This window comes from Staurois parvus, unplaced genomic scaffold (genome assembly GCF_062004578.1).
Source record: "Staurois parvus isolate SC_StPar_1 unplaced genomic scaffold, SC_StPar_1.0 ptg001642l, whole genome shotgun sequence".
NCBI classification, from domain to species: domain Eukaryota; kingdom Metazoa; phylum Chordata; class Amphibia; order Anura; family Ranidae; genus Staurois; species Staurois parvus.
Genome location: NW_028319438.1, coordinates 1557807 through 1581896, shown reverse-complemented (window position 1 = coordinate 1581896; position 24090 = coordinate 1557807). Strand labels below are relative to the sequence as shown.

The window sequence follows — 24090 nt, the reverse complement described above, 5'->3', positions numbered from 1 at the left end:
CAAATGAACGCATGTGGTAAATCTTTTGCGCATGTGCAATTGACTAAGAATTTTGCGGTAAATAACTCTTGTGGTAAAATATCAGTATTGCGGTAATTACTGCATATTTTCAAGAGATAATTTATCGCACAATAGCTGGTCGTTAAGGGAGCTGGCGGCTGCATCCTTAACAATGTAGGATTCATCAGCTATGACATCAGCTGACTGTAAACAAAACAGGCTGCCAATTAACCGCTTCCCCGCCGCCCTATAGCAGATATACTGATTTTGCATTTTCGGGTAGGGGGCACATGAGCCGCGCTCTACCCAAACCGTCATTCGTGGCTGTCAATCACCGGGTCGCGGCCGGCGATTACCCGCCGGTGCCCAGTGATTACCGAAGATCTACGACGGGGAGGAGGACTGCTTTGTTTACCAACAGCCCTCCTTCCTGTTGGCTCAGGCACACTGCTCTGGTTGGCTGTGCACAGTACAGCCATCCAGAGCAGTGTGCTTACACTGAAGCACCAACACACCGCCCCCTAGTAATAAACTCCCTGCACACAGTTAACCCTTTGATCGCCCCACATGTTAACCCCTTCCTGCCCAGTGCCATTAATACAGCATCAGTGCTTTTTCTTAGCACAGATCACTGTATTGGTGTTACTGGGGATGTCAGTGACAATAAGTCAGTTCCCCCCAGTAACAAAATGCCCGCCGCAGTCCCGCTATAAGTCGCTGATTGCCATTATTATTAGTAAAAAAAAAAAATCCAGTATCTATACCGCCATTTGTAAATGCTATAACTTTCACGTAAACCAATTAATTTACACGTAAGGGAGAGGAGACTGAGAAATCCCTTCCCCCTGCCTGCAGCAGAATGATTTCATCACGTCAGCCTAGGCAAAGTCACTAGCAAACACAAATGCTCCTGCGCTTGGGGATGGACTCGATGCTACAACCACATTAAGAATGTCCTTGAACATGCACACCTTGCTGCCCTCAAATGGACCGGGGGAATCCAAATATACTGAATGGGGAAAGAACAAAGAGAGGGCGCACAGGCCTAGTGCATTACCATAAAAAATGTTTAATAAAAAATAAAGTAGGTGTTGTACTCACAAACGACAATATAGTCAAGGCACATCATAAAAGTCACTGACTGGACTGACTGACCGCTTTATGGGTCTTATGCTGTGCTGCCACATACACACACTTATTTCAGGTACTTATATAGCGCCGTCAATTTACGCAGCACTTTACATATATATTGTACATTCACATCAGTCCCTAACCCTCAAGGGGTGTACAATCTAAGGTCCCTAACTCACATTCATACATACACATACTAGGGACAATTTATACAGGATCCAATTAACCCAACAGCTTGTCTTTGGAGTGTAGGAGGAAACTGGAGTACCCGGAGGAAACCCACGCAGGCACAGGGAGAACATGCAAACTCCAGGCAGGTGGTACCATGGTTGGGATTTGAACCAATGACCCGGTACTGCCAGGCGGAAGTGCTAAGCATTCAGCCACTGTGCTGACACACACACATATGCACGCACACGTTGTGATGCTGCTGAAGTGACACCTCTGGCACTGTGGTCGACCTATCAACGACCACTCCTGGTCACCTAATAATAAATCAGGAGTCAGTAGGACATCACAGTGACTGGGAAGCTCATGTAACGCCTTTTGTGTTATGAACACTTAAAGGGCCACCTCTAACCAATGGGGAGGGTTTATCGATAAAATGTGGAGCTTAACTGAAAAATGATCCCGTATATGGTGACATGTCGGGAATATACCCGTGCAGACTTCTAAAATTACTGACAGGATTAAGATCAGGATATGCTGTTAGAGGAAGTATACTATTGGTGTTACTACAGTACAGCTACCATTGGACTCTTCTTGAAGACAACTCGATGCTGCCTGCACGTGGATCAAAGCTGGCTATAGATGGTGCAATTTTATTTCCAGCAACCACAGTTTGCAGGAAAGAAAATTGCTCGATTCCCCCATCAACACAGTCATTGTTGATGGAGCAAGGCTTGAAATTTCCACTCACCTGCTCGCCAATAGCGAGTGGAAATTATGGTGGGGGCGAGTGTGTCCCTCAGGGCCGTCTTGCTGAGCAGGCTCGGAGCTCAGGCCAGATCTGTCATTGGCACTGGGAGCCGTCAGACTGCTCAATAGCTGAGCGCAGTGAAAGCAAAGGAGTGTGTGCTGTGCTCTCTGCCTCCCCCTAGAGTGCAGTACCCGGCTCTGTGAGTGAACAACGAAGTACTGCAACTTTTTATAGGGGGTGTGTGTGTACATGTGTGTCTGTATATGCATGTACATGTGTCTGTGTGTATGTACATGTGTGTATCTGTACGTGTCTGCGTGTATGTATGTGTGTACATGTGTTTGTGTGTATGTATGTACATGTGTCTGTGTGTGTGTACATGTACGTGTGTGTGTTTGTGTGTATGCATGTACATGTGTATGTACATGTGTGTATCTGTATGTGTCTGCGTGTATGTATGTACATGTGTATTTGTGTATGTACATGTGTCTGTGCGTGTGTATTTCTGTGTATGTACATGTATCTGTGTGTATGCGTGTTTGTACGTGCCTGTGTGTGTATACATGTGTCTGTATGTGTGTGTGTACACATGTGTCTCTGTGCGTGTGTGTACATGTTTCTGTGTGTGTGTGTATGTACATGTCTGTGTGTGTGTACAGGTGTCTCTGTGTGTGTTTGTTGGTGGCAAGTAACTCTTAAGGCCTGGCTAGTAGCTCAGGACTTGAAATTTTAAGCCCTGTGATGGAGGAATCCCTGCCACTAAGCTCTTCTGTTCTCCCAAAAGGGGAGGGGTGAAAAGGGTGCGGGGAGCGATCCCTGCCAGGAGGGCACATAGGGATCACTGCTAGCGCCTAAAGCCGCTGGCAATAATTGCATAAAAATCTGAAATGTTGTTTGTACTCAAGTTGATTGGGCAATCAACTTTTGGTACAATCAGCCTGCCCATACATCGTTTGAATCTCGGACAGTCCCTGCTGAACCAGCCAAGATTCAAGCTCTCTATTGCCGGCTAAAGCAACACAAAGGGGTGTATTTATAAAACAAATTGCATGGCACTTTGCCCAGTGAACGTACATGTAAATTTGTTCTGTTAGAATTGGCCAAAAAAAAACCCAAAAACGAATGTTTTAGGCTATTTACTGTGCTGGTCAAACATTCATTTATTTACAGGAGAAAATACAGCATTTGGCCACTGGATGGTGCAAAGTATCATAGCAAATTACTTAGATACTTCATGCCATCCAGTGGCCATAAGTGGTGTTTACAGTTTTAAGGCTGAATTCCAGGAGTTCAGCGACTGTGTAAAAAGTGAAGGCACACTATGAGTTAAGTCCAAGGAGCTGCATAACATCTCCTGGGCTTATCTCTATTATTTGTATCCGACAGGTTAAATGCTCTTTTGGGAATTAGAGACACTCTGGGATGTGAGAGAGGAGAAAAGGCACACAAAGCAGCTATGCCCACCATCTGCTGCCCATTCAGAGAAGCCTTTGTATTTTGTGAATGTGTTTACATAATACAAAGGCTTCTGTGAATGGGCAGGAGGAGATGAGGAGCGGGCATAGCAGCTCTAATTCTCCTGTTCAAGGTCAGAAGGATCAGCATCGCTCTCCCAGAACTACTGTCTTCCAGGAGTACCGTAAAGCTGTTAGATATAAATAATGGAGCTAAGTCCAGGAGGTGTCATGCACCTTGCTGGACTTGACTCATAGCTGTGGTTTAATGTTTCATTCCTAGAATTCAGCTTTAAACCAATTAAAAAAAAAACAAAAACAAACATTCAACCACCACAGGAAATAGCCTTATAACATCTCCTAGATTGTAAGCTCAAAAGAGCAGGGCCCTTGAACCCCTCGTGTATTGTTTTGTTACTGTATTGTCTCATGTACTGTCCCCCACTATAATGTACAGCGCTGAGCAAACCTTTTGGCGCTATATAAATACTGTATAATAATAAATAATAACAACATTTGTTTTTTGTCCTGTTTGCATAGAACAAATGTAGATGCACATTTACTATGAGAATTGCTACAATGCTGACCCCATGCCTTCTAGCAATACACCCTAATGCCCCGTACACAAGATAAGAAAATCGTATGAAAAAATTTGCGGAACCCCTGATTGAACGATTTTCTCTTCGTTGATGAGCAGGATGTTTTAGCCGATAACGATATTGTGAACGAAAAAATCCAGTTGAACAACAGGGAAAAATGTTGTCGTTTTGCATACGAACGACCGATTTTCTATGCAGTGGTATGACGGTCCTACGAAAAAAAATCTATCAAGCGCTATCACGCATGAGCGGAAACAGAAGATGACCCGGATGTTTATGTCCAAGGATCAGGATGTTTTAACCGATAACGATATTGTGAACGAAAAAATCCAGTTGAACAACAGTGAAAAATGTTGTCGTTTTGCATACGAACAACAGATTTTCTATGTGGTGGTATGATGGTCCTACGAAAAAAATCTATCAAGCGCTATCATGCATGAGCGGAAACAGAAGATGACCCGGATGTTTATGTCCAAGGAGCAGGATGTTTTAACCGATAACGATATTGTGAACATAAAAATCCGGTTGAACAACAGTGAAAAATGTTGTTGTTTTGCATACGAACAACAGATTTTCTATGCGGTGGTATGACGGTCGTACGAAAAAAATCTATCAAGCGCTATCAGGCATGAGAGGACACAGAAGATGACCCGGATGTTTATGTCCAAGGAATCTTCGTAAACACGAACGAAAAATCCAAATGTTACAAGTAGATTGGCCCAATGAGATGATGAAACCAGAATTCTGCAGATTATATTTTATGTATCACTATTTATGTATATAGGTCATGTAATAAACGATATTATACTCATTGCTGGGAATTGTTGTGTATATCGCTCGTTCTGGCCGGAAGGGCGTGGCTACAAGGTCACACGCACACCGCATCACTTCCACTTGTACGGAAGACGTCAACGCTACGTATTGCCCGACGAATTAATTTTTTAGATTGGTTAATGTCGGCCATGATTTCGACCAACGAACGAACGCCTCTCGGTCGTCGGATGACCGATCGGTCGATTTTCTAATCGTGTATTCCCACCTTAAGTACCTGGACCGCATTTTATTTCAACTTGGCATCTCAGTAGCTTCAAAAAGACCTTTGAAATGTGAGCGAGTCAATGTTCAGATTCTGCCGCAGAGTCTTCTTGCCTTTAGAACAGGGGCGGACTGACAACTCATGGGGCCCCCGGGCAATAGGGGATCATGGGGCCCCTGTGTCCTTGCCCAAACTCAAAAAAGCCTATGAAAAAGGTACCAGGGGCCTCTCATGGGGCCCCCTACTGACCCCGGGCCCTCGGGCAGTGCCCGAGTGCTCGAGTGGTCAGTCCGCCCCTGCTTTAGAATGACCATCCTTACCTGTACAACAATCGGCTTTTTCTCTCGTTTGCGGTAAAATATGGCCTTCAAGTCAAACTCCGGGTTACGTCCTTTCACTGTCCGCGATGACACCTTCTGACCCTCGCAGTGAATCGTCACATAGACAGAAGGATCTAGCATAAAAAGAATTCTGCATGAATAAATAAAATCCTAAGTCCAACCAGATATTATTTTCAATTTTGGATATTGTGGGGAGGAAAAAAAATATTGTGGTCAGGTACATATTTCTGTATGTGACCACATCGTGGAGATTTTCCCTCACTTCCTCTCCCTGTGACACCAGGTCATGTCAGAGATTTCACACCAGGCACAGACAGCAATAAAAAGTCCAATATTTTTAAAAGTTCTAAACCTATCTACTCTGCTTTTTCTTTTGTCTGTGTACACACTGGGGGGGGGGGGTCCCTTATCACTTCCTGTAATGTGGAGAGACAGAGAGCACCACAAGCAGGGGCGGACTGACAACTCATGGGGCCCCCGGGCAAGAGGGGATCATGGGGCCCCTGTGTCCTTGGCCAAACTCAAAAAAGCCTATGAAAAAGGTACCAGGGGCATCTCATAGGGCCCCCTACTGACCCCGGGCCTTTGGGCAGTGCCTGAGTTTCCAAATGGTCAGTCCACCCCTGCTGGCACCCCTCTGTGTCCTTTTCTCATACAGCTTACAGAGCCTTGCCTTCACTCTGGAGGTAACAGCTACTGGTGCCCATACATTATTTATACTATGGACAATTGATGGGCTTATATTATATTTTATGTCTCGATTGTATGATTGTTGGAAATATTTGCTCCTCTAGTGCACACCTCCCCTCCTTTTTCATTGATTCTTTCTGCTGTCAGGTAAATGTCTGGGGCAGACAGCTATGCTGAGAGTCTGCAGGAGCTGGACATTGCACCCGTGAGACGCTGTTCATAGTTGCAATGCTCTGCAGGCTCCTTGGGAAAATGCAATAAATTCACATTTTTTACCTGCAAAAAAAATGTGCATTTATTTATTTATTTTAAAGGTGAACTTATCCTTTACCAAGTTTCTCATATCATCCACCAGTCTCTTGTAATGATTTGCAGCTTTCTCTTACAAGAGCCATGGCGGCCTCCAAAACATGGTGGTCTCTCCATTACATGCTAGTGACGGGTTCAAAAGAGTGCGTGGTATGGTGGTGGGTTGTGAATTGCTGGTGCGGCATTGCTGGCATGGGTCAGATGAGGTTCCTTTCTCTACAGTGGAATACCAAAATGTCTTGGCATTGTTTCCAGTTTTAAAGCCCATCTCTGGGTAAAAATGGGCATACGCAGTGGGGCTATGCCTACACTGCCTGGTTTAACTACTTGTTTTTTTTTCTAGGGGAAAGGAACAAGGAGTTAAAAACATACCTAATCTTCCAATCCTCCCAGCACAAGACTGGTCCAACACCCCCATATTCCAGCAGTCTTGAGTTGTGGACTGTTCCTGACATCAAGCCCAGAGCAGGCTCCATAGACCACGAACAGTCCACCGGTAGACCACGGGGGAGTGCCATTTTCCAGTGGAACGAAGGATCGGGCGAGTATAAGCTTTCTCCTCACCCCTAGACAAAACGAGCAGTTGACCCACAACAGCCCGACTTCATGGGAAAACTTTTTTTTGTCCGGAGTTGGGCTTTAATGATCATTCCTTTTTAAGATTGTGTTTAACGATCATTCATTTGTAAAGTGTTTTTAATACAACACAACAATTGTAAATTAGTGTACGCTTGTCATGTGCAATCTGATATTAGTAGGTAATGTGTGCATAACATTTTTGGGTCCCTATTTTGTTTGGTTGGTTGTCCATAACAAAGAACTAACACCTACCCATGAATAAAAGGTATAATGCCCAGACACTTACCACTACTTCCAGGTACTGACAGCCCAGACGCTGCATGCACCGTGATAGAGGTGACCACCTTCGCAGAGCCAATGAAGCACAGGCAGGAGGGATCCGGAGCATCTTTATTCAGTTCTCTGTCAATGATAAACCCAACAGGACATCAAATGGCGTTGTTAGTATGGGAAAACGTTTTAAACAGAAACTATAATGGGTTTCGGCCAATTTTAATATATTTTTATGTGGCTTTGGTGGAATTAAAATGGCATCTGGCCCCTGGGCCACAGTTTGGAGACCCCTGCTATACCCTATTCAGATACATGAAACATTGGAAATGTTGCCCATCGACATGGGCCAACATTTCCAATGTTTTACTTATCTGAATAGGGTATAGAAGGGGTCTCCAAACTGTGGCCTGGGGGCCAGATGTGGCCCTTTGCTTGCCTTTATCCAGCCCTTGGGGTCTCCCACTGATATGAGGCACTGTTCCTCCCACTGGCACCAGCAATGGGGCCGAATTCCTACCACTGACACCAAAACTGGGACACTACTTTTCCCCCTAATATCAAAGATATTGTTTACCCCCTCTGGTGCCAGTGCAATTTCTACCCCCCCCCCACTGACCACAGTCTGACCCCCCTAAGGTCTGAGAGACAGTAAACAGGCCCTTTATTTATTAAGTTTGGAGACCCCTGGGGTTTAGTATTTATCTTTATTTAAAAAAAAATTTTTTATATGCCAATGTCTGCCCAGGAGACAAAGCTTTACATCCCTCCTACATATATGCAAATGAGGCCGAGTTCATGGGATCTGACCACATGCTGAGTCCAGGGCTGTGAAAGCCAAACTGGGAGCTAATGGAGCTATGTGGTTGGCAGCCTTAAAGCCTTTCAAAAGCAAGCTCCTATAATTCTGTTTAGACAGGTTCCCTTCAAAGGTCTTCTGAAGCTGAAAACTCCTTTTAACTACTTCAACTCTTGGATAACCCTAAATGTTGGTACACACAGGCTGAATATTGGCCGGTTCAACAGAATCTGGCCAACGTTCACCTGGCTTCTGTTGAACAGGCATGCTGGAAAACCAGCATCTGTCCAGCGCTGGCAGCCATCAATGTATTCTTTTTGGGGGAGGGGTACAAATGAAGTAAAAAAAAAATATATAAAATAAGCGTAAAAAGGAGAAGTACAGCCAAAGCTCTTTTAGCTGTACTTCTCCTGAGGATCACAGGAGTGCAGTTCGTTCTGCACTCCTGTGACCCATTTTCAGCCGACAATGGGCTAAGGTCCACCAGTGCTAGACAATTTTGCACCCTAGGCAAGACCAGCTACTTGAGCCCCCCCCAAAAAAAACAAAAAAATAAATGAATAAAATTTAACAGTAGAAAGTATTAAATCAACAAAACATGAAACTGCTCAATTTCTTTTAATTTGCAAAAATAAGTGCCATAAGATGCCACCAGCACCAAAATTAAAGACAAAATCAGTGTCCCGGATGGACTGTATCTGTGGCTGGCAGTGGCAGGGTGACAGTTGCAGTGAGTGGAGGGTGATGGATCCACACTCTGATAGATCCCAGGCTGGAATTCCCTAAGCAGTGGGGGGGGAGGTAAAATGCTGTGACAGCAGGCAGCCCAGGGCAGCGCAGCCCATACACGACACCTGAATTGAGCGATCCCACACAGTGACAGATCTGACACAACCAGGGGCGAACTGACAACTCATGGGGCCCCTGTGTCCTTGCCCAAACTCAAAAAAGCCTATGAAAAAAGTACCAGAGGCATCTCATGGGGCCCCCTACTGACCCCGGGCCCTCGGGCAGTGCCAGAGTTTCCAAATGGTCAGTCCGCCCCTGGACACAACACACCACCACCAACACTGACACAGATCAGCAGGCACTAGAAGAGCAGGCTGTGGGATCGTGATGATGTCATCACTCACTGACACACTGCAGATGTGATGGATGTCCGGGTCACACTCACACAGACACGAGTCACACATTACCTTCCTCCGCAGGCGCAGCTCCACCTCCGCTGATGAATGGGAAGAGAAGGGCTGGAACTCCACAGTGATTAGAAGCCACCAGCCGGCTTGCAGTAAGGGACTGAGTCTGAGAGGAACACTGGAAGGAGGGGCAGCTCAGCTGCTACACTGGCCCCAGGCACCAGGCCTCTTCCTCTGTCCTTTCGTCCTCCCTTCTGCCACCTCTTCTCTCAGCTGAAGGATCAGTCATGACGTGGCAGCGTCCCTCACAGAGAGAGTGCCAGCCTGTGCTGCGCCCAGGTGCCCCTAGGTGACAGCGCACCCTAAGCAGCTGCCTAGTTTGCTTAGTGGAAGCATCAGCCCTGGTTGTCGGCTGACATCACTCAGCCGGTCCAGGCTGGGTAAAGATCCCAACTTTAAAGTCGGGATCCACCTAGATACCTGGACCAACACCTGGCTCAGCCGCTCCCTCCCCCTACATCGCCCACAGCTCCAGCAAGAGCGAGGAAAGGCAGAGCAGAGGTTGGTGAATGAAAGTCACCACCAGCTCTCTGCTCACGGAGCACTGAAAACTGAGCAATCAGCGGTGTTTGATCGCTCAGTTCTCAGTCTCAGAGCTGGTAAGGCTAGGTTCACACCTATGCAGTCTGCCTTTGATTCCTTTCTGCAGTGCATTATGCACTTGCGTTTTTGACACGCAGATTAAAAACGCATCAAAGAAAGCACTACATGCTTTTCTGCAGCATTTCCATTGAAGTCTATGGAACCAAAAATGCAACGTTTTGTATTTAAAAAAAGTACCTGACCCTTTCCAAAAAACGCACCAGGTGAAAATGCGGAGATGTGAACCTGTCCCATAGGAAATCATTAGAGATGAGCGAATCGAAGTAGCCGAAGTGGAATTCGAGTCGAATATCGGAAAAATTTCGATTCGCGCCGAATCCGAAAAATAGCCTAATTCGGACGCGCGAATCGAAATTTTTCCGAAAATGGCGGCTGACATGTGCGGCGACGGAGCGGGGATGTCTGGGAAGGCGCGCAGACAAGGCGCGCTGACCCATAATGCATTCCTCAACGACATGTGATCGCATCAGCCAATCAGCAGCCAGCCAGCTAGCACTGTGTAATGGTCGAGCTATAAATAGCGGCCATTTTGGAATTCTTCATTTGCCTGCAGTCATTGAACAGAGGCAGACCGCTCTGTATTAGGGACAGGGACAGAGTTAGGGCCACAGAAACGATACTTGGGGACAGAGAAACGATACTTAGGGACAGAGAACTATTACTCAGGGACACAGAATTGTTAATTAGGGCCACAGAATCGTTACTTAGGGACAAAGAAACGCTAGTTAGGGCCACAGAATTCATACTCAGGGACAGACAGAATTGTTACTGAGTGCCAGAGAATTGTTACTTAGGGCCACAGAAACGTTATTAGGGCCACAGAATTGTTACTCAGGGACAGACAGAATTGTTACTGAGTGCCAGAGAATTGTTACTTAGGGCCACAGAAACTTTAGTTAGGGCCACAGAATTGTTACTCAGGGACAGACACAGAATTGTTACTGAGGGCCACAGAATTGTTACTCGCACAGACACAGAATTGTTACTCGCACAGACACAGAATTGTTACTGAGGGCCACAGAACTGTTACTTAGGGCCACAGAATTGTTACTCGCACAGACACAGAATTGTTACACAGGGAGACAGAACTGTTACTGAGGGCCACAGAACCGTTACTTAGGGCCAGAGAATTGTTACTCGCACAGACACAGAATTGTTACTCGCACAGACACAGAATTGTTACTCGCACAGACACAGAATTGTTACTGAGGGCCACAGAACTGTTAGTTAGGGCCACAGAATTGTTACTCGCACAGACACAGAATTGTTACTGAAGGCCACAGAACTGTTACTTGGGGCCACAGAAACGTTAATCAGGGACACAGAATTGTTACTGAGGGCCACAGAACTGTTACTTAGGGCCACAGAATTGTTACTCGCACAGACACAGAATTGTTACTCGCACAGACACAGAATTGTTACTCGCACAGACACAGAATTGTTACTCAGGGACACAGAACTGTTACTTATGGGCCACAGAACTGTTAGTTAGGGCCACAGAATTGTTACTGGCACAGACACAGAATTGTTACTGAGGGCCACAGAACTGTTACTTGGGGCCACAGAAACGTTAATCAGGGACACAGAATTGTTACTGAGGGCCACAGAACTGTTACTTAGGGCCACAGAATTGTTACTCGCACAGACACAGAATTGTTACTGAGGGCCACAGAACTGTTACTTGGGGCCACAGAAACGTTAATCAGGGACACAGAATTGTTACTGAGGGCCACAGAACTGTTACTTAGGGCCACAGAATTGTTACTCGCACAGACACAGAATTGTTACTCGCACAGACACAGAATTGTTACTGAGGGCCACAGAACTGTTACTTGGGGCCACAGAAACGTTAATCAGGGACACAGAATTGTTACTGAGGGCCACAGAACTGTTAGGGCCACAGAATTGTTACTCGCACAGACACAGAATTGTTACTCGCACAGACACAGAATTGTTACTGAGGGCCACAGAACTGTTACTTGGGGCCACAGAAACGTTAATCAGGGACACAGAATTGTTACTGAGGGCCACAGAACTGTTACTTAGGGCCACAGAATTGTTACTCGCACAGACACAGAATTGTTACACAGGGACACAGAACTGTTACTGAGGGCCACAGAACCGTTACTTAGGGCCACAGAATTGTTACTCGCACAGACACAGAATTGTTACTCGCACAGACACAGAATTGTTACTCAGGGCCACAGAACTGTTACTGAGGGCCACAGAACTGTTACTTAGGGCCACAGAATTGTTACTCGCACAGACACAGAATTGTTACACAGGGACACAGAATTGTTACTGAGGGCCACAGAACCGTTACTTAGGGCCACAGAATTGTTACTCGCACAGACACAATTGTTACTCAGGGACACAGAACTGTTACTGAGGGCCACAGAATTGTTACTCGCACAGACACAGAATTCTTACTCGCACAGACACAGAATTGTTACTGAGGGCCACAGAACTGTTACTTGGGGCCACAGAAACGTTAATCAGGGACACAGAATTGTTACTGAGGGCCACAGAACTGTTACTTAGGGCCACAGAATTGTTACTCGCACAGACACAGAATTGTTACACAGGGACACAGAACTGTTACTGAGGGCCACAGAACCGTTACTTAGGGCCACAGAATTGTTACTCGCACAGACACAGAATTGTTACTCGCACAGACACAGAATTGTTACTCAGGGACACAGAACTGTTACTGAGGGCCACAGAACTGTTACTTAGGGCCACAGAATTGTTACTCGCACAGACACAGAATTCTTACTCGCACAGACACAGAATTGTTACTGAGGGCCACAGAACTGTTACTTGGGGCCACAGAAACGTTAATCAGGGACACAGAATTGTTACTGAGGGCCACAGAACTGTTACTTAGGGCCACAGAATTGTTACTCGCACAGACACAGAATTGTTACTCGCACAGACACAGAATTGTTACTGAGGGCCACAGAACTGTTACTTGGGGCCACAGAAACGTTAATCAGGGACACAGAATTGTTACTGAGGGCCACAGAACTGTTACTTAGGGCCACAGAATTGTTACTCGCACAGACACAGAATTGTTACTCGCACAGACACAGAATTGTTACTCAGGGACACAGAATTGTTACTGAGGGCCACAGAACTGTTACTTAGGGCCACAGAATTGTTACTCGCACAGACACAGAATTGTTACTCAGGGACACAGAACTGTTACTGAGGGCCACAGAACTGTTACTGAGGGCCACAGAACTGTTACTTAGGGCCACAGAATTGTTACTCGCACAGACACAGAATTGTTACTCAGGGACACAGAACTGTTACTGAGGGCCACAGAACTGTTACTTAGGGCCACAGAATTGTTACTCGCACAGACACAGAATTGTTACACAGGGACACAGAATTGTTACTGAGGGCCACAGAACCGTTACTTAGGGACACATAATTGTTACTGAGGGCCACAGAACTGTTACTCGCACAGACACAGAATTGTTACTCAGGGACACAGAACTGTTACTGAGGGCCACAGAACCGTTACTTAGGGCCACAGAATTGTTACTCAGGGACACAGAATCGTTTAATTAAAGAGTATGTCAGACAACATGCAGAGGAGTGGCAGAGGAGGCAATGTTTTAGGAGCGAGCAGACGTGGCAGCAGAGGAAGGGGTCGAGGCAGCACTATTCGCAGCCAGAGGCTAGTGCTCCCGGTGTCATCCAGTACAGTGAGGAAGAGCTAACAGAGGGTGGTCAGGAACGGGGGGAGACATCCGCCTCTTCAGCAGCCAGGCGAAGAAGTAGTGGCGAGGAGAGTGGCTCGGTAGCCGGTGTAGAGACAGGTCTGTCTCCTGACCCACACGCAGCCGAGGGGGCTAGTAGTGAGGCGGAGACCCTAATTGATGATGATGAGGCTGATCGCACTTGGCAGCCTCGTCGTCATCAGGCTATTGCTTCCGCATCATCAGGAGAAGAGGGTGGCAGCTTGGCAGCGAGCAAAACAGTCGGTGGGTTGTCTCCATCGCCACACTCTGCCATGTGCCACTTTCAGGTCTCCTCACACACTGCTGGTGTGTTGAATTTTTTGACATAGGGTGCTGGCAGATTACGGGCCTCCCATAGCTGCTGCCAGGCCCCTAATCTGCCATGGGCCCCTATACCGCCTCCTCATGCTGCTGCCAGGTCCACAGTCTCTCATGCCATGTGCCACTTTCAGGTCTCCTCACACTGCTGGTGTGTTGAATATTTTGACATAGGGTGCTGGCAGATTACGGGCCTCCCATAGCTGCTGCCAGGCCCCTAATCTGCCATGGGCCCCTATATACCGCCTCCTCATGCTGCTGCCAAGTCCAAAGTCTCTCATGGGTCCCTGTACGGCCTCCCATTGCTGCTGTCTCCATCGCCACACTCTGCCATGTGCCACTTTCAGGTCTCCTCACACACTGCTGGTGTGTTGAATTTTTTGACATAGGGTGCTGGCAGATTACGGGCCTCCCATAGCTGCTGCCAGGCCCCTAATCTGCCATAGGCCCCTATATACCGCCTCCTCATGCTGCTGCCATGTCCAGAGTCTCTCATGGGTCCCTGTACGGCCTCCCATTGCTGCTGTCTCCATCGCCACACTCTGCCATGTGCCACTTTCAGGTCTCCTCACACACTGCTGGTGTGTAGAATTTTTTGACATAGGGTGCTGGCAGATTACGGGCCTCCCATTGCTGCTGCCAGGCCCCTAATCTGCCATGGGCCCCTATACCGCCTCCTCATGCTGCTGCCAAGTCCAGAGTCTCTCATGGGTCCCTGTACGGCCTCCCATTGCTGCTGTCTCCATCGCCACACTCTGCCATGTGCCACTTTCAGGTCTCCTCACACACTGCTGGTGTGTAGAATTTTTTGACATAGGGTGCTGGCAGATTACGGGCCTCCCATTGCTGCTGCCAGGCCCCTAATCTGCCATGGGCCCCTATACCGCCTCCTCATGCTGCTGCCAAGTCCAGAGTCTCTCATGGGTCCCTGTACGGCCTCCCATTGCTGCTGTCTCCATCGCCACACTCTGCCATGTGCCACTTTCAGGTCTCCTCACACACTGCTGGTGTGTAGAATTTTTTGACATAGGGTGCTGGCAGATTACGGGCCTCCCATAGCTGCTGCCAGGCCCCTAATCTGCCATGGGCCCCTATATACCGCCTCCTCATGCTGCTGCCAGGTCCACAGTGTCTCATGCCATGTGCCACTTTCAGGTCTCCTCACACTGCTGGTGTGTTGAATTTTTTGACATAGGGTGCTGGCAGATTATGGGCCTCCTATAGCTGCTGCCAGGCCCCTAATCTGCCATAGGCCCCTATATACCGCCTCCTCATGCTGCTGCCAGGTCCAGAGTCTCTCATGGTTCCCTGTACGGCCTCCCATTGCTGCTGTCTCCATCGCCACACTCTGCCATGTGCCACTTTCAGGTCTCCTCACACTGCTGGTGTGTAGAATTTTTTGACATAGGGTGCTGGCAGATTACGGGCCTCCTATAGCTGCTGCCAGGCCCCTAATCTGCCATAGGCCCCTATATACTGCCTCCTCATGCTGCTGCCAGGTCCAGAGTCTCTCATGGGTCCCTGTACGGCCTCCCATTGCTGCTGTCTCCATCGCCACACTCTGCCATGTGCCACTTTCAGGTCTCCTCACACACTGCTGGTGTGTAGAATTTTTTGACATAGGGTGCTGGCAGATTACGGGCCTCCCATTGCTGCTGCCAGGCCCCTAATCTGCCATGGGCCCCTATACCGCCTCCTCATGCTGCTGCCAGGTCCAGAGTCTCTCATGGGTCCCTGTACGGCCTCCCATTGCTGCTGTCTCCATCGCCACACTCTGCCATGTGCCACTTTCAGGTCTCCTCACACACTGCTGGTGTGTAGAATTTTTTGACATAGGGTACTGGCAGATTACGGGCCTCCCATAGCTGCTGCCAGGCCCCTAATCTGCCATGGGCCCCCGTACCGACTCCTCATGCTGCTGCCAGGCCCGTAATCTGTCATGGGCCCCTGTTGTCGCTTGTTGGCATATTCCGCTCGTTCAGATGCTCCTTCTCCTGCTACTCCTCTTCACGGATTCCATCAGCAGTCTTTCTTGGAATCCGTTTCCAAGAGACAACAGTTTGCGAGCACGCACCAGACGGTGCAGAAGCTGAACGTCCTCCTGTCCAAGTTGCTGCTGCCAGGCTCGTAATCTGTCATGCGCCCCTGTACCGCCTCCTCATGCTGCTGCCAGGTCCAGAGTGTGTCATGGGCCCCCGTACCGACTCCTCATGCTGCTGCCAGGCCCGTAATCTGTCATGGGCCCCTGTACCGCCTTCCCATGCTGCTGCCAGGTCCAGAGTGTGTCATGGGTCCCTGTACCGCCTCCCATTGCTGCTGCCAGGCCCGTAATCTGCCATGGGCCCCCGTACCGACTCCTCATGCTGCTGCCAGGCCCGTAATCTGCCATGGGCCCCTGTACCGCCTCCTCATGCTGCTGCCAGGTCCAGAGTGTGTCATGGGTCCCTGTACGGCCTCCCATTGCTGCTGTCTCTATCGCCACACTCTGCCATGTGCCACTTTCAGGTCTCCTCACACTGCTGGTGGTTTCCATTTTTGTCATAGGGTGCTGTATGGCCTCCCATTGCTGCTGCCTCCACCGCCACACTGTGGCTCCACACTCTGGTTTTGGCCCCGTGACTGCCCAAATGAGTGAAGTGTGCGGTGATTCTAAGATCGACGGCACTCATCTGCATGTCATACTGACTGACAGTATTATTTCTCTTCCCCAGCAGACTCCAAGGGCATTTAAATTAAAGGTACAGTGTTCAGCACTAATATTAAGTCTCTCTGAAGCCTAGAAACACCCTTTTTTAAGTTAAATTCACAGCGAATATATTCGACTCGAATCAAAATTTTTCCACGAATTCGCCGAATCAGTCGAATCGAATTTTTGAATACTTGGCTCATCTCTAGAAATCATGATAAATAGACTGCTGTGCGTTTCTGCAAAACGCATAGGTGTGAACTTAGACCAAGTATGATTTCTGTAAAAGAAAAATTCTAAAACTTCTCTTTTAAATACACAAGCCCCACTGCAAGGTTTGATTTTTACTCTCTCTGGAGTTGAGCTTAAACAAAGAAAAAAAAAAATTACAAATTAAATGGGCCCAAAAAATAAAAGCTATGGGGAAGAAAGAGTTAATTAGGTCTCATTAGTATAGACCAGGGGTGGACTGACCATTTGGGAACTCGGGCACTGCCTGAGGGCCTGGGGTCAGTAGGGGGCCCCATGAGATGCCCCTGGTACCTTTCATAGGCTTTTTTGGGTGTGGTTTGAGTGTGGGTGAGGACACAGGGGCCCCATGATCCCCTATTGCCCGGGGGCCCCATGAGTTGTCAGTCCGCCCCTGGTATAAATTAACTGTTAATGAGGAGTTAAATAGGAACACATTTTATTAAAAAATATATATATTTTACAACATGTAAGGCTAATTTAACTGACATCAGGGGCGGACTGACAACTTATGGGGCCCCCGGGCAATAGGGGATCATGGGGCCCCTGTGTCCTTGGCCAAACTCAAAAAAGCCAATAAAAAAAAAAAAAAAAAAAAAAAAAAAAAAAAAAAAAAAAAAAGGTACCAGGGGCATCTCATGGGGCCCCATACTGACCCCGGGCCCTCGGGCAGTGCCCGAGTTTCCAAATGGTCAGTCCGCTCCTGACTGAGATCATATGCAAATTAGAGGTCACCCTTTTGATTTGCACATAAAGTCAAATCCCCCCCCCCCCCCCAAGTCTTTACCTGTTTAAACCCTCCCCTCCTTTAATACCTGAGATGGCTGGCCTGGTCTGTATACACTCGGAGGAGGAAGGCACCGGTCTGTCCCGGGTGGAAAGTGGTGGGTAAGATGACGTAACGCCCTTTCTGTAGGTCGGTATGCAGTAGCACACTTCGGGAGTTGATGTAAGTAGAAGAGGAGGCTTTGCTAGCGGCACAGTGGAGGCGATATTTGCGGTTCACTTCAACCTAAAAATATTAAGTAGAAGGGAGGAATACAATAGATAAAACAGGTCAATGTGAGAGGGAAGGAACAATTTTGGAACAGTTGAGAGATACAGATGTCACATACTACAGCACAGTGGCTAAATGGTTAGTACTTCCACCTGGCAGTACTCGGGTCGTTGGTTCGAATCCCAGCCATGGCACCACCTGCCTTCAGTTTGCATGTTCTCCCTGTGACTGCGTGGGTTTCCTCCGGGTACTCCGGTTTCCTTCCAAAGTTAAGTTAATTGGATCTTGTCTAAATTGTCCCTAGTATGTGTATATATGAATGTGAGTTAGGGACCTTAGATTGTACACCCCTTGAGGGTTAGGGACTGATGTGAATGTACAATATATATGTAAAGTGCTGTGTAAATTGATGGCGCTATATAAGGACCATAAATAAATACTACAAAAAAGATGATATTATGACCCTAAATGCTTCAAATCAATTATACTTTAGATACATCAATCAAAGGCATTATTAAAAATTGTGGTAAGGGTACGGGATTGCCAATACTGACCCAAAACTTAATTCTTTCCACTCATTTACCCAAAAATTATAGATTGGGTGTTTCATAAAAATTATGATCTACTCGTAGCTGCATTGTATTCCCACATCGCAGGCATTTTGTTTCTTCTCCTGTCTTGGAGTACATAGGAAAGTTAGGCTGGCCATACACTATACAATTTTCTGTCCAATTTCCTTTAGATTTACCTTCAGCTATGTAGTGCAAGGGCCTGCCAAATTGGATACAATTGAAAGTGTTGTTTAGGTTTGACCTCGTATTATATGGTTTTTGGTAAATCTAAAGCAAAATTCTCAAGAAAATTGTATAACGTATGGCCAGCCTTATGCAGGCCATAGACGGGCCGTTTAATCGGCCGAATTGTCGGCTGATAAATAAAAAAATCGCTCGGTGCTGTTGCCGATGCTGCCACCAATGCTCACGAAAGAATGGGACAAGAAACCAGTTTGACAGAGACAGGGGAGCACACCATGCAATGTGACAGCAATACAAATACATTATATTTTTATTTGGATACAAATGGATACATTGTTGCAACCGCAAGACTTTCATATAAAATATAATAGCGGACTTCTTCTTCTTCTTATTATTATTCCTTGCAGGTCACGGCTCATGCGCAGATTTTTTATCGGTAAAATGATCGGCCGATTTGCCCATCATTGCCGGGAAAATCGTCCGATTGTCCAAATCGGCCGCAAATTTTCCAACGTGACCGGTAAAAAAACTGTGCAAAAACCCGAAAAACAGCCGACCAATTCACCCACTAACGGTGTGAAATTCGGCCGATTTTCGACCCGTCTATGGCCGGCATTAGTCTTGCAGGTCCACACCTGAGCTCATTACACCACTATCATTCCCGCCCCGCAAGCCAAAGTCCTTGGCGTCATTCTTGACTCGAACCTCTCCTTCCAACCGCATGTCAAATCTCTGACAAACACATGCAGGCTCCACCTCCGCAACATTGCCAAGATACGTACCTTCCTCACCCCAGACACCACCAAACTTCTAGTACACTCCCTCATCATCTCACGCCTTGACTACTGCAACTCTCTTCTCACCGGCCTACCCAAGTGCAGGCTCTCCCCGCTCAAGACCATCCTGAACTCAGCAGCTAGACTCATCCACCTCACCAACCGCTCCACCTCTGCCACCCCCCCTGCCTATCCCTCCACTGGCTCCCGATTGCCCAACGCATCAAATTTAAACTTCTAACCCTGACTTACAAAGCCGTTCACAACACTGCCCCTAACTACCTCACCAACCTGATCCCCAAGTACCACCCTACCCGTACCCTTCGCTCCTCACAGGACCTCCTTCTATCCTGCTCCCTGGTCTCCTCCTCCCATGCACGACTGCAGGACTTCTCCAGGTCCTCCCCATCCTCTGGAACTCACTGCCCCAATCCATCAGACTGTCGCCTTCCCTCCTCACATTCAGGCGCTCCCTCAAAACCCATCTCTTCAGGGAAGCCTACCCCACCCTCACCTAACGGCCATACTCCCTCATTCCTCCCACCACTTCATTCCCCTCAGCCACTTCCTACTGTACCATTACCCCCTCCCTCCTAGATTGTAAGCTCGAAAGAGTAGGGCCCTCTTACCCCTCGTACGTTGTTTGTTATCATTGTACTGTGCCATGTATTGTCCCCCCCCCCCCTATTGTACAGCGCTGAGCAAACCCTTTGGCGCTATATAAACTCGATGTAATAATAATAATAATTACTGGCCTTTAAATTGAGAACAAACCATTCAACCAAAAGCAGTCCTGTAAAGCCAGCCATGCATGACTTTTTTTTTTTCATTCAACCATAGGGTTGCCACCTCATCCCTTTAAAGCCAAACACTTATCAATTACACGGGTTCTGTGGGTGATTAAGGTGGTCATTAAACTCACCTAGCGCCTTATCTGCATTAAATCAGCCCCAGAACCAGTGTCATTGATAAGTGTTGGGTTTTAAAGGGAACCCTATTCAACTAGTGGGTTGAATGAAAAAAAATTCATCTCCATCCAAATTGACCTGCGTACAACCAGGCTGTTGGGTTTTTGCTGAACGATCAGTGCCGCCAGCTACAGCTGGACAGGCCAAGTTTCAATCCACATGTGGCCAACTTTAGTCTGTAACCTGCCAGACTGCTCGGTGTTTGATCTGCTTTTTGGAATTCAGCTGTGTTGGGCTGTAGGTTGGACTTCTGCCTGAAGTAGGGGCGGACTGACCATTTGGAAACTCGGGCACTGCCCAAGGGCCCGGGGTCAGTAGGGGGCCCCATGAGATGCCCCTGGTACCTTTTTCTTAGGCTTTTTTGAGTTTGGGCAAGGACACAGGGACCCGATAATCCCCTATTGCCCAGGGGCCCCATGAGTTGTCAGTCCACCCCTGGCCTGAAGCATGCCTTACCAAACTCCAGTATTCAATTCATGTGGGCAGCAGTGTAGCAGCATAAATTCCATACCATCAGAAGGAACACAAGGGAATACCATGAAGTTGTTCTCGGCAAGTGAACAAGCTGGGTAGGATCAGGATACCTTGTAGACGAAGAACCCAATGGGCAGGTTGTCACCTCCCCCAGTGCTGCGCTGAGTCCTGTGATCTTCTTGCTCCAATGAGATGAGAACAGAGTCATGGTCTAAGGTGACATCAAAGGAGAACTGCAGAAAAACAAGAGACATGTGAAATGGGCTCAAACCTAACTTCAGCCAAAGATTTTTAGTTTTGGTTGGAGTGGAGAACAGTTAGGCTTTAGAGCGCTCCCCATACATTTACAATGGGATTTTTAAAAGTTTCAGGAGGTGCTCAGAAACTAAATGCATTATTGTCTGGTAGTTGCAAAGAAGAATTCAGTGGAGGACAAATATGGAGCCTACCCTACATATATGGGCAGCACAGTGGATAAATGGTTAGCACTTCCGCCTCGCAGTACTAGGGTCCTTGGTTCAAATCCCAACCACGACACCACCTGCCTAGAGTTTGCATGTTCTCCCTGTGCTTGCGTGGGTTTCCTACGGGTACTCCAGTTTCCTCCCACACTCCAAAGACATGCTGGTAGGTTAATTGGCTCCTGTCTAAATTGTTCTAGTTTCATCCCTGGCCATGTGGGATCTCCTGCATGGTAGGGGTTGGGGAAAGACCTGGCAACCTACCCTGTAAAATAATTGCTAAGAGAATTCATGGAAAAAGTCACTTTTGAGTGACGGTCCAGGCCAAGGGTCGGATACAATGAAATGGATAGATAGATAGAGATAGATATTGGAGCTACGATGCCAGCTGGGGGATAAATGCTTTATTCCAAAATCCTATATGGGGATGGAACCTTATTTATGTGCATAATGGCCTCTAAACTGAGGTCCTACTATCTGGAAATTTGATTGTGGTGCAGGCATTTGTGTGACCTCAGAAGCTTCACTGATATTGATGAATATCTATTGTTGGTGGAGTGAGTTCACTTGTAATACAGTGGTGAAAAATTTGCTTTTGACTGTAATGGACTGCATTGGAGAAGTCTCCCCAACAGTATCTTGTACATATAGACCAGTGGTCTCCAAACTGTGGCCCTTTGCTTGCCTTAATCCTGCCCTTGAGGCACTACTCCTCCCATGGATATTGGTCACTATTCCTCCCGCTTATATGGGTCGCTATTCCTCCCGCTTATATGGGTCGCTATTCCTCCCCACTGATATGGGTCACTATTCCTCCCGCTGATATGAGTCACTATTCCTCCCCACTGATATGGGTCGCTATTCCTCCCCACTGATATGGGTCGCTATTCCTCCCCACTGATATGGGTCGCTATTCCTCCTGCTGATATGGGTCGCTATTCCTCCCCACTGATATGGATCACTATTTCTCCCCACTGATATGGATCACTATTTCTCCCGCTGATATGGGTCACCATTCCTCCCACTGATATGGGTCGCTATTCCTCCCGCTTATATGGGTCGCTATTCCTCCCGCTTATATGGGTCGCTATTCCTCCCGCTGATATGAGTCACTATATTCCTCCCGCTGATATGAGTCACTATATTCCTCCCGCTGATATGGATCACTATTCCTCTCCCTGATATGGGTCGCTATTCCTCCCACTGATATGGGTCGCTATATTCCTCCCGCTGATATGGGTCACTATTCCTCCCCACTGATATGGGTCACTATTCCTCTCGCTGATATGGATCACTATTCCTCCCGCTGATATGGATCACTATTCCTCCCGCTGATATGGATCACTATTCCTCCCCACTGATATGGGTCACTATATTCCTCCCCACTGATATGGGTCACTATTCCTCTCGCTCATATGGGTCGCTATTCCTCCCACTGATATGGGTCACTATTCCTCCCGCTGATATGGATCACTATTCCTCCCCATTGATATGGGTCGCTATTCCTCCCGCTGATATGGGTAACTATTCCTCCCCACTGATATGGGTAACTATTCCTCCCCACTGATATGGGTAACTATTCCTCCCAACGGATATGGGTCACTATTCCTCTCCCCGATATGGATCACTATTCCTCCCCACTGATATGGATCACTATTCCTCCCCACTGATATGGATCACTATTCCTCCCCACTGATATGGGTCACTATTCCTCCCACTGATATGGGTCACTATTCCTCCCGACTGATATGGGTCACTATTCCTCCGACTGATATGGGTCACTATTCCTCCCACTGATATGGGTCACTATTCCTCCCACTGATATGGGTCACCATTCCTCCCACTGATATGGGTCACCATTCCTCCCACTGATATGGGTCACTATTCCTCCCACTGATATGGGTCACCATTCCTCTCACTGATATGGGTCATCATTCCTCCCAATGACACCAACAATGGGGCATAATTCCTACCACTGGCACCAAAAATGGGACACTATTCCTCCCTCTAGTATGGGGCAACGTTTACTCCCACTGACACAAAGACAATTTCTAGCCCCTAAAGTCTGAAGGACAGTAAACTAGCTCTTTGTTTAGAAAGTTTGGAGACCCCAAATCATTGTTACATGGGAGGAGGTCACATGCCCACCCATACCGTACGGAACAGGTATTTTGCACTGGCTGAGACAAAGGAAAGCGTGATGGGGAGGTGATATTTAGTCAGTTGAGGGAAGGGGAGATATCTTTTCACAGACCTGTTCACTTTTCCCTGAATGAGCAAAATGAGTTTAGAAACATGGGCCCCCCTTGTGATGACAGTTCTGTACCTGAGGGTTACGTAGGTAAGTGGCCTTGTTGTTGGGACAGCCACCACTTCGGTCCTTCAAAGGATCATGATTTTGCTTCCACGCAGAGAAGACAGACTCCTCGTTCCACATCTTGTGAGTGCTTAGAAAGTGTGTGTTCACCCTCCGACATAGCGTGAGATCAGTGAAGTGTGTGCAGAAATCCTCCCAGCTCATCCTAGGAGAAATCCTTGGTCATTACAATGTAACATACAACCAACTTTACTGGAACATAAAAACAAAAACATCCAACCAACTTGGATGACCCAGTCTATACAATATTTTAGTTGATATAATTGTATATAGTTTTTATATTATTAATAATAATAATAATATTTCCAATATTCATTTATGGTCGGTACTCATTTGTTTACATTTCTTTTTAAA

General features: G+C 47.3%; 1 protein-coding gene across 1 annotated transcript in view; it reads right to left on the bottom strand.

Annotated features, from left to right (window-relative positions):
* The window catches only part of LOC149434905 (calpain-5-like), a 49586-nt gene that overhangs the window by 4307 nt on the left and 21189 nt on the right, over positions 1-24090 (bottom strand). Inside the window, exons 7-11 of the mRNA XM_089663246.1 lie at positions 23686-23881; positions 21009-21131; positions 17744-17940; positions 7345-7460; positions 5460-5593 (exon numbers count right to left, since the gene is read on the bottom strand). Of these exons, the coding sequence (XP_089519372.1) occupies positions 5460-5593; positions 7345-7460; positions 17744-17940; positions 21009-21131; positions 23686-23881 (766 nt within the window). The remainder of the gene's footprint in view (positions 1-5459; positions 5594-7344; positions 7461-17743; positions 17941-21008; positions 21132-23685; positions 23882-24090) is intronic.